The sequence below is a fragment of the Mollisia scopiformis genome, assembly GCF_001500285.1.
Source record: "Mollisia scopiformis unplaced genomic scaffold LY89scaffold_34, whole genome shotgun sequence".
Lineage (NCBI taxonomy): Eukaryota > Fungi > Ascomycota > Leotiomycetes > Helotiales > Mollisiaceae > Mollisia > Mollisia scopiformis.
In genome coordinates, this window is record NW_017263614.1 from 136,989 (window position 1) to 151,808 (window position 14,820).

The window sequence follows — 14,820 nt, forward strand, 5'->3', positions numbered from 1 at the left end:
TCACCTTCCCACTTCGCTGTCGCCATATAATATCACTGTCAAATGTCAACGAATCGAGATAACGCTCATCCAGTCAATCTCTCGCCACAGGTGTAAGCTTGACCATCAACGGCTTCCTACCCGACCAAAGCATATACCCCGTCTGCCCCTTCTCCCACCCAATACTCTCCTCCGAAATCTCCATATCGAAACCCCACACCAACCTCGCAAGCACAACCCTCATCTCCAGATACGCCAGATTCCTCCCCAAACAATTCCTCGGCCCGACGTTGAAAGGCTGCAGTACTTTCTTCTTGTCGTCATTAAATTCCGGCGCTCCGAGCCAGCGTTCTGGGATGAATTCGTATGGACGGATGAAGTTGCTTGAATTATGGAAGGCAGCCCAGTGGTTGATGGCCACGGAAGTCTCGCCTGGTACCCATTTTCCGGCGATCATGCCTCCTTCGGGTGGTGTGATGCGAGTTGTGTTGCCTGAGACTGGAGGGTAGATTCGAAGTGTTTCGTTCAGAACAGCTAGCATGTACTCCAGAGAGTTTACGCTCACTGCAGTGATTTCTGACTCATCCTTGAATGCACTTCGAATTTCTTTGGTGAGCTTGGTGAGCACCTTTGGATAGGTCGATAGGTAGTATGTCACACCGGCAAGTGTACTGGCGGTAGTATCTGACCCAGCAACGAGAAGGACTCCAGCCGTTTCTTGCATCTCTCTGAATGAGATGCCATCAGGTTGATCAATAACTTCTTGGACATTGCCAATACTGCACACTGTAAGACTTCCGAACTGAAGCAAAAACTCTGTGAGAACTTACAAGTCTGGACGTTGTCCCAACGTGAGACGATGACGCATTTTGCCCTCTGTGAGGCTTCGAAACTTCTGCTCTTCTCTTCTCATCATCGGTATTAGCGATGTGAGGACAGAAAGAGTCGGCGGGTATTTGGACAGCATCCCTAAGATGGTCGCCGCAGGAGCAGCTACGCGGAGTGTATCAAGCCAAATCTACTTTGTGAGCTGTTATCCACTGCTTGACAGTGGAAACTCACATTCGCTTTCGAACTCTCGAGACAACCGAAGGACTCTCCAAATGTCAAGTCTCCAATGATGTCGAAAGTCATGAATTCATACCATTGAGAGATATCAAATGGCTTCCCGGACTTCTCACGAAATCTGCTCATAAGCAAGTCAAAGTGCTTGTTCAACAATGGTTCTTGATCTCTCAAAGCCTTGTCCGAGAACCCAGGAGCAAGATTCCGTCTGTTAAAAGAGTAAGCACTTGAACCAACACCACAGCTGTGAATGTTCTTACCTCAACCGAGCATGAATTTCATCATTAGGCTCGACTAGAATTCCCTTCGGCCCATCAGGAGCCGTAACAAAAACGGACGGATCCTTTCTCAACTGCGTATTTCTCGGTTGAGGCTTTCCGTAGATATCTAGCCAGGCCTCCTCTTGGATAAAGACCAGTTCATCAGGAGCAATACGAACGATGGGACCATAACGCTCATGAAATTCAGCAATCTTGAACGGGAGACGGCCGGTGACGAGATAGAAGGCGTGAGGGATGCGGGAGAACGACCAGAAGAAGGGACCTGGGTATTTGGAGAGAGGGTTGAAGTAAGTGCGTGAAGCAATTAGCCATGCCAGGTAGGCAATGAGCTGTGCAATGATCAGTATGAGGAGATATATAAGATTTGAAGCGATGGACGCCTGAAAGAACAATCTGACAAGAACCACGAACGATACTTGGGACACCATGACTCAAATTAAGGCAACTCAGAAGGACTCACCCCCAGACCAACATTCACCACCCAGCCATAGTCATCCAATCCAGCTATCGTGAAAATCGCCATCGTGAAGTTCTACCCCACACCAAATCCTTCAAGATTCAGCCCCGTGGAATCAGGATGGCTAGGAATTGTAAACGAACAATCAAATCAAATGAACGGCGAGAGGTTCACCCTCCGTAGTACAAGTGGAATGAGGAAGAACGACGTCAAGTTGCACATTCCAGCTCGCAATGCTACCTGATTAGTGTGTGTTCCGCCACAAAAGGCAAGAGCCAATGGCCAGCTTCTCGCGACATGCATGTTTCAGATTCTGCTTGTACTCAATTCCATGATACATGTCCATCTTCGACCGTCACAAAACACTTGTGCTGTAGCCAAACGCCAAACGGTTTTATTCGCAATAAGAACCTCGGAAGTAGACACCTGCAGGTTGTTTCCAACACATCACGTGCAAACATCTCACTTCCATTGCATTGCACCAGCAATCCAAACTCGGGTAGGTAAGTATCAATCATAAATCATCATAAAAATCCCCTCCCCTCCATCACTATCCTACACACTCACAAGGACCGGCATATACAAACAAGAGCCCCCTTTTCCCCCTCCACCACCAGTCGCAACAAGCCAACCCCCCATAAACCCCACCAAAATTCCCACCAGGATCCCCGCCCCCAGAACCGCCGCCGTAAGACTCTCGCTCACCTCCCTCTGCAACCAATGCTGTCTAAACCTCAGCTTACCTAGGCGCATATAACACATATCGTCGAAGATCTCGATTTTCTGTTCTTTGACAGCGGAGATTTGGTCCGTGGTGAGCGATGTGTGTTTTGAGAGGGCGAATTTGGCTTCGTGGCCACGGGCGAGGAGGGTTTTGGAGGGGGGAGTCTTGGAGATACTTATTGGCTAGGAAGATGTGTAGGTTAGCTGTCCGTTTCCTATGGTTCGAATATCTGGTAAAGGAAGCAGGAGGGAGGAAGGGAGGACTCACAGCAAAGTCAAACTAACATCCCCCTGAATTCGCGCTTTCAACTCGAGCTCAACGTCGAGATTCAACCCGAGTTGTAATCTCACCGGTTTCGTTTCCGCTAATCTGGGGATGACGGTTGGGCCGGTGGCAGCGAGGGGTTGGCCTAGTGCGCTCTTGTTCTTTCTTCTTCTGCGTCTGCGGCCAGAGGAATTTGAGCCGGCGTTGGATGAGATGTCTGAGTCGTCTAGTTGGCGTCTGAGGTCATTGAGAATGGAGTCTTTGGAGGGGCCGGCGCCGTTGGTGGAAGGGAATGGGGGAGTTGGGGCGGCGGTTTTGGTGTTTGTGGTGTTGGAGGCCATGATTAGGTAGTTGAAGTAGAAGTTGGAGACGGTGTAGGTTTGGACGTATTGGTGCTTGGTGTAGGTGTAGGCGAGTCTGAATTCTCGAGGTTGAGAGGCGGGTGGTGGTGGTGGGAGTTTCTGGGATGGCGGAGTACGTTTGAGTGGTTTTGGGACAAACGCTTGTTCACTGTTTCGAACGCAAGTTGGTTTTGGGAACTGAGGTGAGGCTGGGAAATAGGCAGGACGAATGTATCGGGGTAGAGGAGCAGGTTCTTGATGTTCTGGAGCTGTAGGATAGAGGGGTGGAAGGTAGCGAGTAGGTGGGGGTAATTGAAGATCTGGGGTTGGTGGATCTTCTTCGTCGTCAAGATCTTGATCTTCAGACTTTTCTGTATAGGGAGGAAGATCTCTATCACTGGATCTGAATGAGCGGCTCTCCCTTTTGCGACTAGTAAAACAGCAAGAGAGGAATCGAAGAATATTTAGGCCTGATCAATGTAACTGGGAGTAGTTGGGCCGGCCAGCTGAGGAATCTCGGTAGCTTTCTTTTTGCAGTGATGCAGTTGAAGAGATGAGACGAAGACAGATGGGTACCTCGATATATACTTATCAAAGAGTACTGGAGTTGTGGTAGGGGTGAAGACACGTGATTGATATGAAACATATTTATGAGCAGACATGCATCGTACGAGATCGTAACGAGAAGCATACGATTCTCAAGCTTTTGAAACACCCTGGAATCCCCACACTGCCGCTGCAACAGAATATCAAACGGTAAGGTCCCCGAATGTGCATGCAGGGACCATTTCGTGAAGCTTACTTCGTCTGCACTGAACACCAGTGGGTATTTTCCTCGTGTTCACGGGGCAATCTGTAGCAAAACAGCAACGAGCAGCCTTGTAATCGACTGATTTTCGCCATGCCCCCCGACCACGACTCGTAGAGAAGAACACATTTGCACTCGCTTGGAGTGCTTTGATACTTCTGGCACTGGCCTAAACGCTTTCTCGATCCCTTTGACAGTTCTATCAGGTCACTAATGATCCGTTCGCGCGAGAGTCTGACGGGTGGGCTCGATGCACCTGCGACTGGTGAGTTTATGCTGAATTCTGATTTATTTCTTTGGTGGTGGGAATTAGGAACCACGATATGCGCAATTGCAATAGGCATTTCTAAGCCTCAAAGATCCTCCATAACCGCTGAACGCCATAATCATAAGACATGTTTCAATGCTAGGAGATTTATGTAGTCAGCAAATCCTTCACGCTCATCCCTCTTCCACTGATGCTGCCTTGAGTTCCTCGTCGATCAGAGTTCAACATGAGGAGAGCAGCAGTGGCTTCTTGATCCATGTCCCGTTGTGGCAAAAGAGCAGGACTTGTCAGCGCAGAACCCGCTGAGGCAGCACTTCGAGCATATTCGTACGCCGCAGGACCAAGTGCGGGTGAGGTTGTGGAAGATGCGCTGAAGCTGTAATGTCGCTGATCTGTGGAGACAGACGAGTATGAGTCTTGTCGATTTCTCGAATCTTGAGGAGCTGGAGACTCGGAAGGGCGATTCGAGTGTGCAACTGGTGTGGAATATGTGGGAGAAGCTTGTTCCGACCCGCCCATCTCAACATCTTCTTGCTCGTCGTAAGATTGGTACTGTCTTGGAGTGTTACCATATGACCCTCGACTCGCTGGTGGAGGCAGCTGGAATTGTTGTTCTGTGGTTGGCGTCGCATTACTTCGATTATTCTCAGCCTTCAGTTTCGCAACACAATCCTCAAGATATCGAACATAGTCAATGGACGCCTGAGTGGTCAGTTTTGGTCATGGCGGGGTAGTGGTGGACCTCACCTGTAAAATGGCCAGCTTATGCATCTCTCCAGTACACGCTGGTATCATATCTTTCAACACTCCGAACTCCTCATTCATCTTGGATCGTCGCCTCCGCTCAATCAGACTATGTGCCGTCTTTCGAGCGATCTTCCGCCCCGCTACGCTTGTCGAGGACGGCTGCTTCTTCTTCGGCGTAGAGGCCGCAGATTTCCCTACTGGTGCCTTCGCCGTATCATTCAATGTCTCTGCGACTTCTTCAGGTTGACCACGAGGCTTCATCTGGATGATCTTTCGGGATCTCGTTGGAGGTGGGGGTAGTGCAAAGGCGTCTTTGGTGGGTGTTTGGGCAGCAGACGATCTTCTACGGATCTTGACTACCTCACTGGCAGGAATAGCAGGAGATCTGGGCGAAGTGGGGTGATATGAGGAAGCAGACGAGGACTTTACTGAGGAGGCACTGGACGGTTGAGATTCCATGCCGGCTACCGCAGGAGGAGGAAGCTCGAAAGACATCTGCAGAGAAGTGAATTGTGATCCATCCTTACTCTTAATCTCGGTCGAGGAGGCCGGCGTAGGAGGTTGCTCTGGTCGAGGCATTGTATTTATATATGATATCCGGCTTCTGTTTCGAAGTGCAGGTCTCGTGCGCTTCTGGCGGTAGTATATTCCGGTAGGACGAGAAGCAGATCTCTCGAGGCAGTTAAGCCACAATGGATGCTTGCTGGGTGATCGGGAAAGATACAAAGTGAAGCTTGATATGACCCTCTGTGCCTGTATGTGTTTCCACGATGAAGCAGAAAAAGAAAAAAGGGCGACCGCAAGGTCAAAGAAGTCGCTCACTACTTACCGCGCATGGTGGGCACTCGGGTTGTATGAGACTTGCGTCGTCGTAGAGTCGAAAAAGTCTCCCACTATCAACAGGCTGCGGTCGAGGACGGTAACTGCTGTCGCGTGCTCTCTAAAGTCTATGGGATTGGTCGAATTGGAGAGCAGACGGCAGGGGCCAATCATGTGCGAGCAGAGAGGAACGTGTTGTCTCCAAACCTTAAAGGTTAAATCTCCACGGGCCGCCAGATAATCCGTGCCACATCTCACCTCCCGGAAACACCATGTGCGTGCGTTCTGATCGAGTGTGGAGGAGGCGAAAAAGACGAAAAGACGGCGTATCTGATATGGGACTGCCGAAATGGCTGGCTCGTGTTTTCCATGCCAACCGAATCTAGTCCCTTTCCCGGGAATAGCCAATCACCGTCTCCGATTGCTCCAGCCGTGAGAAGGGATTATTGCAAGTGAGCTTCTCGCCAAGTTGAAACATGAGCCCACCATTGGTACATTGTAAAGGGTGTGGCGGATTATTTATGGAGTGCTGGTACATCGTGTGGGATATGGACAGTGAATGTCTTCATCCACGCTCATCATTGGCGAAATCGACTTTGATGCCAGACAGCAGATGCGCTTAGCGAGTAAGTCATGAGCAATTGCTTCATGTGTCCAGACTCTCATGTAAGCCGCTAAGCCTCTTACTCCGTGTCTCTTGCATCATGTACTTCCTGTCTCCTCGGATCATGTCGGACCGACTCCAGATCATGTTGCCGCTTCATCTCACCCCCCCTTTTTTGTTCGCTTAATTGGCGCCCTGTGGGTTCGAATCTTGCTTCCAGTCCTCAACGACGAACACCTGCGAGGCTGAGCATCCCCCAACAGACCGTGACACACCGAATAATGTTAGACCTTTGATTGCCTTGTTGATTTATCAGACGGTGGTAATGTGACCGTTACTTTGAAGTACCCTTACTCAAAGTCGATAAGGAAATATGGTCAGAAGAAAGTATTGAGACATTTTGATCGCAACTTCAATTGCAAACTTATTTTTGAGTTCTTTGTCAAATTAAGTACTTGTCAAATATTTGCTGTTGACATGTATGCGCACAGTAGATAACGAATGCGCTCTTTATTTTCGCTTTCTCCTCTGCTGTCCTCGCTTAAAAAAGGAGATGTAAATTACTCCACTATTGTACCTCAGAATCTTACCATCTACGTACATATCCATATGGAAAGCTCCATTCGGAAACAGTATATATACATAAAATGCCTCCCCTTTACTCTACCTAGATAAGTCTTTTACTTTCTTGGAATCACTAACAGTAGCCAGATTTTGTTAGTCGTAATAGGTAGCCGAGCGTAAGGCTACGTACTAAGTAGTAAAAAGTGAAGCCTTCTTCATTCATGCTTAAGCATGAGTGAGTCCTTCGTGTTTCAGCCATTCATAGTGTTCCTCGGGGTTTTAATCCCTTACGACAGTGATGAGGTGGCTTTCGAAACCGCTTGCAGTAATTTTTTGTACCAAGGATATATAAACGCTGCAGTAATTAATTTCCTAGTCTTGGTGAAGTCGTAGTAATTGGTCTAAGTAGAATTTGCATTTTATGTGAGCATGATCGGGAAAAGAAGGACTGTGCTCCTCTGACAGGAGTGTTGGCGATCAAGTATGAAGTACCTTGCGAGATGATATCCTGCTCCGCTCCTGCGTCTAGTGTGTGTTGGTGGTCAGGTATGGAATACCTTGCAAGAGGATATCCTGCTCTGCTCCTGCCACCTAAGAGAAAATGCGGTAATATACACGCAAGTGACCAGTTTATGCTACATCTACCAACCTTCACCGAGAAGCCGCAGACGAGACAGTCGACGTGCCACCATCCTCCATCCTCGGCACCATCCCCCTATGGTGACCATTTCCATGCTGAATCCAAATCGTCATCGCCGGCTCAGGCCGAGAATTCAGAATCAAAACTGGCTCCGCACCAGGTCGCCAGATACCGAGTTGGACGCACTGGCCATTAGCCTCACCCCAAAGCATCAACGTAGCGGCGAGCTGTCGATATTCAGACGAAGGATCCTCCGCGTGCTCGCTGGGACACAGGCCGGCGGGGACATCGAGTGTAGTGTGACCGTGGGGGAAGTTTATTGCGTATTGTGCTCTTGCTAGAGCTGCGTTGGGCGATGGAGGGGGAGGATGAGGATTGGTTGTAGAGGTTGATAGTGACATTATCTAGAGGTGGAATTAGTACTCGCTTAACGCACTTCAGACCAAACCCCACAGCCTTGTATAGATCCAAATAAGCAAAAGTCTTCCAATTAAGTCCGGAAAACCCAAGGTTATCTAATATATTGTTAGCTCAGTTGACAGATTTCCAGATGGACTTATAGCTTCTCTAAAACTAGCACTGGCTGCTAGTTTGGAAGAGCCGTCGATCGAGATCGACGGCTCTGAGTTTTGATTTTTCGATAAAAGCCCTCGCTCGCTAAACAAAGTACGAGGTCGTACTCAAGGTAGAGGAAGAATCCTCGAGGCTCGCTGGATTCAAAGGCACTGAAAAGCGCGCGAAGATGGGCAGTAGGTTCGTCGCGGGACGCCCAGTTTGCATCGAAGAGTGGAGCGAGTCGGAAAAGAGATAATAGGAACTCACCTTCAGAGTTTGATTACGGATTGAGCAAGGTGACTTCGATAGGTTGGATGAGGTTGGGGAAGAGGTAGAAGCAGTCGGCGTATGGGAGTCAAGAGTGTTCTGTTGAGTGGGCCTGTATTCGGGTCGCCAGGTCGGGTTGAAGAAGAGAAAGTTGAGTTGAGCAAGCTCGCACTTATGTAGAATCTAGAGAAGAGACAATAACGAGATCACACCATAATAGGCGAGCGCCAGTGTATGAATCATACGCGCGAGTTTCCAGGCCGCTCCTCTAGGGAAAACTGCAGGCCTCAGGAAGGAAGCATGAAAGGTAAATGAATTTGGCTTGCCTTACTTCCGACTAGATCCTGAATGCTGCAAATGTAGGTCAAAGGGCCACTGAAACATCAATTGCCCTCAGGCCGCAGCTTGCTTGAAGTGCAGTCTCAAAAATTTAAGCTATTGCAAAGAAAGAGAGCAGTCCAGAAGTATCTTTCATGGTGAAGCACCATGGACGGAATAGACGATGACAACGGAGCGGTTCCTGGTGGTCGAATGCTTCGCGGCATTCCTTGCGCCCTTTCAGTTCTTATTCCTAGTTAACCAAAGAGTATATTCTTAGCTTATATGGTAATCAACTGATCATAACATTCCTTCAGAGGCTCGACAACCTTTTCAACCATGTCTTCCCTCCACTTCTCGCTAGCTCCCCCATCAAGGCAGCTCTCCAATCTATAATGCAGGCACCATTCGACAGCATCAGAATAGCCGAGACCCGTCTCCCCCACCACATCCTGGGCCCATTTTGACGCAATGCCGTACAGAAGTGCTTGCTTAATCCGCTCGTCCTCAATTTCAATCCCAGCGCAGAGTTCATGATCTTCGATGGTTTTCCCAAAACATAGCTCAAGGAGCATGATTCCGAGATTATGTATGCTTTCTTGGAATGTCCTATCGGGCTGAGACAATGGTGTTGAAGTGGCATCATTTGTGAGAGTTCCGGTGACAGGACGAGATACGTATGGTTTATCCATATGTATTTTACTCTTGTCGTTGGCGTCACAAACGAACAGGATGTCATTCTTTGACCAGCTCGAGTGAAGCTATGGTGTAGGGTGTAGCCTTTTGCTGATTAGTATCAGAGTTAAATTGATGTGCTTAATTAGGAACTCACTGTGTGAAAGAAGATACGAGTATGAGGGCAATGTTATAGCGCTGCGCTCTTGTAGGTTTCGTCGACCCCTTGAGAAGTTCGTTCAATGAGATATGTACTTGGGGCTGCTTGCTAGCTTTGAAGAGAGGCTTGACAGAGTATTCAAGGGCCTCTTCTTTCAGGTACCCAAAGCTAGAGAGGTCTTCGGAAGTTGCAATCTTGGAGCAAAGATTGGCAATCATGGAGTGATCTGCTTGCTCGGTTGTAGCTACATCATCGGTGACGAGAGTCAGGCCAATTGGGGTATTTTCTGTCACGATAACCGTGGTTGAAGACGAAGACGAGGACGCAGCCATGCATGTCGGACTGAATGGACTGGAAGAAGTCGTAAGTCCTGCATGATGTCCACTACTTCCAGCAACATCTGTGCTCCTGGACCAGCGCAACTTTTTCATGAGAAATGCTCGATCTAGCTTTGATATTCTTTGAGTGGAAGTTGTCTGTTGATGTCAGAAAAAAGTCTTTGAAACGTAAATAGCAACTCATGTTATGGTGGAGTGCTCACAGTAGCAGAGGCTGGAGAATTAGATGCGGAGGAAGCATTTAGCTTTTGAAAGGATCCCACACTAGTCGTTGACGGAGTCGCTTGGCTCGAAACCTATGAATAATCAGTTGAACATGCCTGACAGCATAAAGTGAAGGGGCACCAGCGGTTAGGCTTACAGGAGATTCAAGCAAATTGATATCTGTCTCTTGCCAGAACCAAGGTGGAGATTGGATGTGTGAGCAAATGCCCAGATCTGACATAAACCAAAAAACAACTCGAAAGTTGATCGATGAGGTATGTCGATGCTGAAGCAACAAATTGGCTTGATGGAAGGACTAGCATTGGCATGACCATGCCTTCATGAGGAGCTTGAAGACGATGTTGCCATGGTGCCATATTTTTTTGAGACAGTGAAGACCTTCCCTTGAGGGATTTGTGACATTTCCTTATAGTCGCGAGTCGATCCGAACTCCCAAGTATGTCTCGAAGCCGAGCGTTGTAACATCCAAAATCCTCGAAAAGTTGATTCAAAACAGTCTTGCTGAAGGCGATCTTGATAACTTGTCCATGAAATCCCAATGAAGATGAGACGTGTGCCACTAATCCAGGGGACTTTTGCTGAAGTGATTGGTTAGTATTATCCTCAACTTAGTCCATGATCATGTTCCAAATGTTGCAACATACTCGCTTGTTCTAAATCCGTGCTTGAAAATCAAGCTTGTTGATCCCCAAAGCTGGATCGAGTTTTTCTACAGTCTTTGCCATCATCTTGATCGTGTCAAGGTAGACCGAATATGTTTTCGGCATTCGTTTTTGAAGTATCTTTTCAAGCTCGGTGTCATCCCATTCATGACCACCTGGATTTTGCAGGAGTCTTTGCAGCTTCTCCTCGTCTGCGATCAATGGAAGCAGTAATTCCTCTAGATTCTCTTCAAAGACTATTTGATGATACTTTATGTTGCGCATGCATTTTTTGTATTCGGTCTTGATGTTCCACCAACCTAACAAGATTATGTATATCAGCCCCTTGCATTGATGTATTCTCCGGACAGTGTTGAAATACCTTCCAGAACTTCTGCCGTCTCACGATAGTGTTCCAAGGCCGATATCAGCAGTGGAAAAGCTGCTAGCACAAAGCCAGCGATTTCTTAGATATTGTCAGTCCCGTCAATTCAATTCAGATCGAATTTGATGAAGAAAGGTGTCGTGGATTTGCTCAGCCTCATGTTTCAAGGAGAGCACATTGAACCACAGCTGGGCATGGCAAGGAGTTACTTACCGACGCCGCTCATGGTACCAATTTTTATCTCCACGAAGCTGTTGTTCCATAGAGCCTAGAAGAGATGGATTGGGTACGAAAGAGAAGAATCCAGAGGTCGCACAATGTCGTCGGCAGTACCCACGTGACAAGCACAGAAAGGCGATAGTGGCTTGCTACAGCCTCGTCTGAAAATCTTCATTCATATGATATACTCTTAGGCTCAGGAAGTGTCATTCATACTGAAGGCTGTGAAGCTATAATTTCTCTAAGCTGCCCTACAAGCAGTCCATATCAAGGTCCTCACCATGCCTTCCATAGCGCAGAATGCGACGAGAGCTGCCGGTTTGTTCCAAGAGATTTTGGTAGCACCCCACCAGGGTGAAGCGCCAAAGAAGGATATTCAAGATCTTTCAGAGTCCAAAATATCTGATATACTTGAGAGATATCAAATCTGGGCAGCCAGCGTAGGTGCCTATGTCGAGAACAACAACTCCTTGGAATACCGACTCCGAAACGCTCCGAAGGTAGAAGCTCAGATCGTCGAGCTGCTCAGTGATATCTCTGAGTCGTTGGAAGATGGTATTTATCGATTAACTCTTGGAGTGTAAAATCTGACATGATATGTAGCGTGTCAAATTATAACAAGTGCAAAAGAAAACCACACAGCATCCAAATTGAGAAGGACAGAGTCTTCGGATGACAACCTGAATAGCATAAGTATCGATCCGAATATCGATACTAGTGTTCTAGAACAGGGAGATTCGGAGATTCGCGAAATATTTGAATCCATGGAAGACGCCTTAGAGCACCTCTTTCGTCTTTGCAACATCATTCGAGATATCTCCAAACGAGACAATTCTTCTCAAGTAACGGATATCGTGGCTTCACCACATGAAGAACAACTGGATAGGGATCATGTCATGGACATGTTTCCAAAACTGGAGTTCCATGGAAGACTTGGTTGATCCATAGACTTGGTAGATCTGTAGCATTCCATCGCCTGCTGGGCAAATATATCCAGGAGAATCAAATCGAGATTGTGCGAGACGGTGCCCGAATAGAAACACCACTACCCTCGAGTGCACTCACCCCACTTGATGTCTCGTCCTCTTTATCTTGGAGATCCTTTACACAAGGGATACAAGGAAGTCAGTCTCAGCTGTTATCCGGAAATAGTGTACCAGAAAGTGGTCATTGCAGGTCAGTATAAGGAACAACTACTCATCTATATCTGAGTTGACGAAGTCCGTAGCATGGAGTATCTCAAAGTCCGAAGCCATACATCTGTATATTTGAGAGCTGTGATTTAAAGATGTTCTCTGATCGAGATGAATTGCTTATTCACGAGCTTGGACACTACCAAAACTGGCAGTGCTACTTCTGCGAAGAAAATCGCAATTTCCAACAGCATGAGGAATATCAAATTCACTTGGAGTCGACACACCCACAAACCCTCGCAATCTCAGAGCTCTCAGCAATCCTAGAATTAAGCCAGCATACTATCGATGACCTGGACACCGCCGACTGTCCGTTCTGTGATGATTGGGAGTAGCAACTGCCAGCTATGAAGCACGATAACACAATGGGCTTCAGTGTTGGACTAGCTGAATTCCAGCAGCATGTGAGCGACCACATGGAGCAATTGGCCCTCTCTGCTTTTTCTAGCTCCCACACTAGAACATCCGGTGACTTTGATAATGTCGCCGCTATAGTTGACTCGAAACGTGCTTCTCTGGTACAGGAGTCACCAGGCACTTCGGGGGAAGCTACAGTCTTATATTTGGCCCAATCAGAATCCGTGGAGCATAAAGATAGCCATTTCGACGTTCCAGCTCCTTCAATGCCAATAACGTCTGATCGCGCTGCCCGAGATATTTTCCTCCAACAAGCGCGAAAGGGAGACGAACACATTGAGCAAAGGAGTCAGCACAACAAAGTTCGAAGAAGCACCGAAGATATCCTACTCGACAAAGGGAAGAGAATTGAGAACGAAACTCTACAGACGAGAAAACCCGTCGCTTCATCAAAAAGTAACAAAGCTGTATCTGGGATGAGCTCTAGAGCTATGGTTGTTCCAGCCACAGTCAGAAGCAAAATAACCGTGGTGAACGGCACGTTCGAACTAGACAGCAATTACACGCTTAGTGCAGTCGACGAGGACTTGCAAGTTTGCCTTGCTCTTCTAGCAAGCGTAGAACAAGATCTCCTGTCCGCAAAACGACAGCTCTGGAGCCGGAGAACCAATCAACAAACCCAAATTTCTACTATAGATCTCGAGTATCTCGAGCGGTGTATCGAAAGGTCAGATCAAGCAGCACTTTATCTAGGCAAGCTTATTCGAGGCTACGGTACTAGCAGTACTGATCGTGGAATTTCAACTCCAAGTCGATTCAAATGGGTTTTGCAAGGTAAATACAAATCTGCAAATCGCGCAGAAGTATTGAGAATAGCGCATACTAGTCTTGTAAGAGCGATACAACGCATGGGCAACGTCACTCCTTTTATGAAGAGTCAGCCAGACGAAGAACATATCAATCAAAGTATTCCTCTAAGTAGCATGCGAGATGAGGATCCAAGAGAAGCATTATTGAAATATGCAGAATTGGCGAAGAAGGATCCGCTGTTCACGAACGCATGGAAGGATACCCAGCCTGCTACTCAATATAGAGATTTGAGTGACGAGGAAGAGGACGATGGACCGGATAAGAAAAATCCAATCACGTCTCAACTCGACTATCCTCCTCCTCCTCCGCCTTACAACCCCCCATCATATCTGGAATCCTACTCTTACTTGGGACCTCAGACACAGACGAAGATTTTGAGAAGTCCAAGTCAACAGCGCGCTCTCAAAGGCAAAAGCTCACTGCTTTTACGACCCGAGGATAGGGTCCAAGATAGGGCTCTCGAAAACGTGACAGTCTCCGAAGCGTTTCAATCAAGTCAAACGTTGCTTGAACCTTCATCAAAGAGTATCCCAAGAGAACGGGACCTGAGTCGACCCATGAGTAGGGAGAGATATGGATCGAAAATAGACTCTGTAGAGGAAGAGTCTGAACTTGGAGAGTACATTGGAGGCTACTGAATATTGGAAACGCGATTGCAATTCAAACTTATAATTGTTTTGGCATTGCTTGCTTTTGGATTTGCACAAACAGGAGTCGTTGACACAAGACCTCCATAGATGCCACTTGGACCGAGTACACCTTGGGAAATGCGGTTCGTTGAGACTGACTTTGCGATAATGGCTACAAAACGTTCAAACAAACTTGCGGAACCGTTTCAAACGAAGGAGTAAAGGTAAGTTCAGGTCAGGGCAAGGATGTGACATAGGTCTCTTTCTCGCCCTCGGGTCCGGAGATAGCAAATGATTGCATGTGGAGAACATGGAATACCTTTGGTAGTGTGATATTCATACTTTTCGTTTGCGAAATACAAGCAGTGAACACTATGTGTCAGGCTTGGGTAACGTAGGAAGAGCGCTGTAGAGAGGACGATCACTT

The 14,820-nt window shown here is 47.5% G+C and overlaps 7 protein-coding genes across 7 annotated transcripts; 3 read left to right on the forward strand and 4 right to left on the reverse strand.

Annotated features, from left to right (window-relative positions):
* Positions 1-73: 73 nt before the first annotated feature.
* On the reverse strand, positions 74-1,848 carry LY89DRAFT_677300 (cytochrome P450; the record flags this gene model as incomplete). The annotated part of the gene is made up of 5 exons (XM_018213671.1): positions 74-758; positions 810-997; positions 1,042-1,252; positions 1,305-1,654; positions 1,786-1,848. The coding sequence occupies 5 exons, from the start codon at positions 1,846-1,848 to the stop codon at positions 74-76; spliced, it is 1,497 nt and encodes a 498-aa protein (XP_018062326.1).
* On the forward strand, positions 1,786-2,693 carry LY89DRAFT_346175 (uncharacterized protein). The gene is made up of 3 exons (XM_018206884.1): positions 1,786-2,285; positions 2,353-2,470; positions 2,530-2,693. Exons 1-3 carry the CDS (start codon positions 2,080-2,082, stop codon positions 2,614-2,616), a joined length of 411 nt encoding a protein of 136 aa, XP_018062327.1. The 5' UTR covers positions 1,786-2,079; the 3' UTR covers positions 2,617-2,693.
* On the reverse strand, positions 2,657-3,326 carry LY89DRAFT_346144 (uncharacterized protein). The gene has a single exon (XM_018206881.1). It carries the CDS (start codon positions 3,109-3,111, stop codon positions 2,770-2,772), a length of 342 nt encoding a protein of 113 aa, XP_018062328.1. The 5' UTR covers positions 3,112-3,326; the 3' UTR covers positions 2,657-2,769.
* A 742-nt stretch (positions 3,327-4,068) lies between these two features.
* Positions 4,069-5,636, reverse strand: LY89DRAFT_346155 (uncharacterized protein). The gene is made up of 2 exons (XM_018206882.1): positions 4,935-5,636; positions 4,069-4,889 (listed from the first exon to the last, which is right to left on the reverse strand). The coding sequence occupies exons 1-2, from the start codon at positions 5,511-5,513 to the stop codon at positions 4,335-4,337; spliced, it is 1,134 nt and encodes a 377-aa protein (XP_018062329.1). The 5' UTR covers positions 5,514-5,636; the 3' UTR covers positions 4,069-4,334.
* Positions 5,637-8,982: 3,346 nt separating this feature from the next.
* LY89DRAFT_742271 (uncharacterized protein) lies at positions 8,983-11,351 on the reverse strand (the record flags this gene model as incomplete). The annotated part of the gene is made up of 7 exons (XM_018220804.1): positions 8,983-9,462; positions 9,632-10,012; positions 10,078-10,170; positions 10,318-10,677; positions 10,813-11,060; positions 11,123-11,206; positions 11,339-11,351. The coding sequence occupies 7 exons, from the start codon at positions 11,349-11,351 to the stop codon at positions 8,983-8,985; spliced, it is 1,659 nt and encodes a 552-aa protein (XP_018062330.1).
* A 192-nt stretch (positions 11,352-11,543) lies between these two features.
* On the forward strand, positions 11,544-12,668 carry LY89DRAFT_725319 (uncharacterized protein). The gene is made up of 3 exons (XM_018218968.1): positions 11,544-11,899; positions 11,948-12,520; positions 12,573-12,668. Exons 1-2 carry the CDS (start codon positions 11,626-11,628, stop codon positions 12,283-12,285), a joined length of 612 nt encoding a protein of 203 aa, XP_018062331.1. The 5' UTR covers positions 11,544-11,625; the 3' UTR covers positions 12,286-12,520; positions 12,573-12,668.
* Positions 12,493-14,513, forward strand: LY89DRAFT_346824 (uncharacterized protein). The gene is made up of 2 exons (XM_018206888.1): positions 12,493-12,520; positions 12,573-14,513. The coding sequence occupies exon 2, from the start codon at positions 12,885-12,887 to the stop codon at positions 14,400-14,402; it is 1,518 nt and encodes a 505-aa protein (XP_018062332.1). The 5' UTR covers positions 12,493-12,520; positions 12,573-12,884; the 3' UTR covers positions 14,403-14,513.
* The last annotated feature ends 307 nt before the right edge of the window (positions 14,514-14,820 follow it).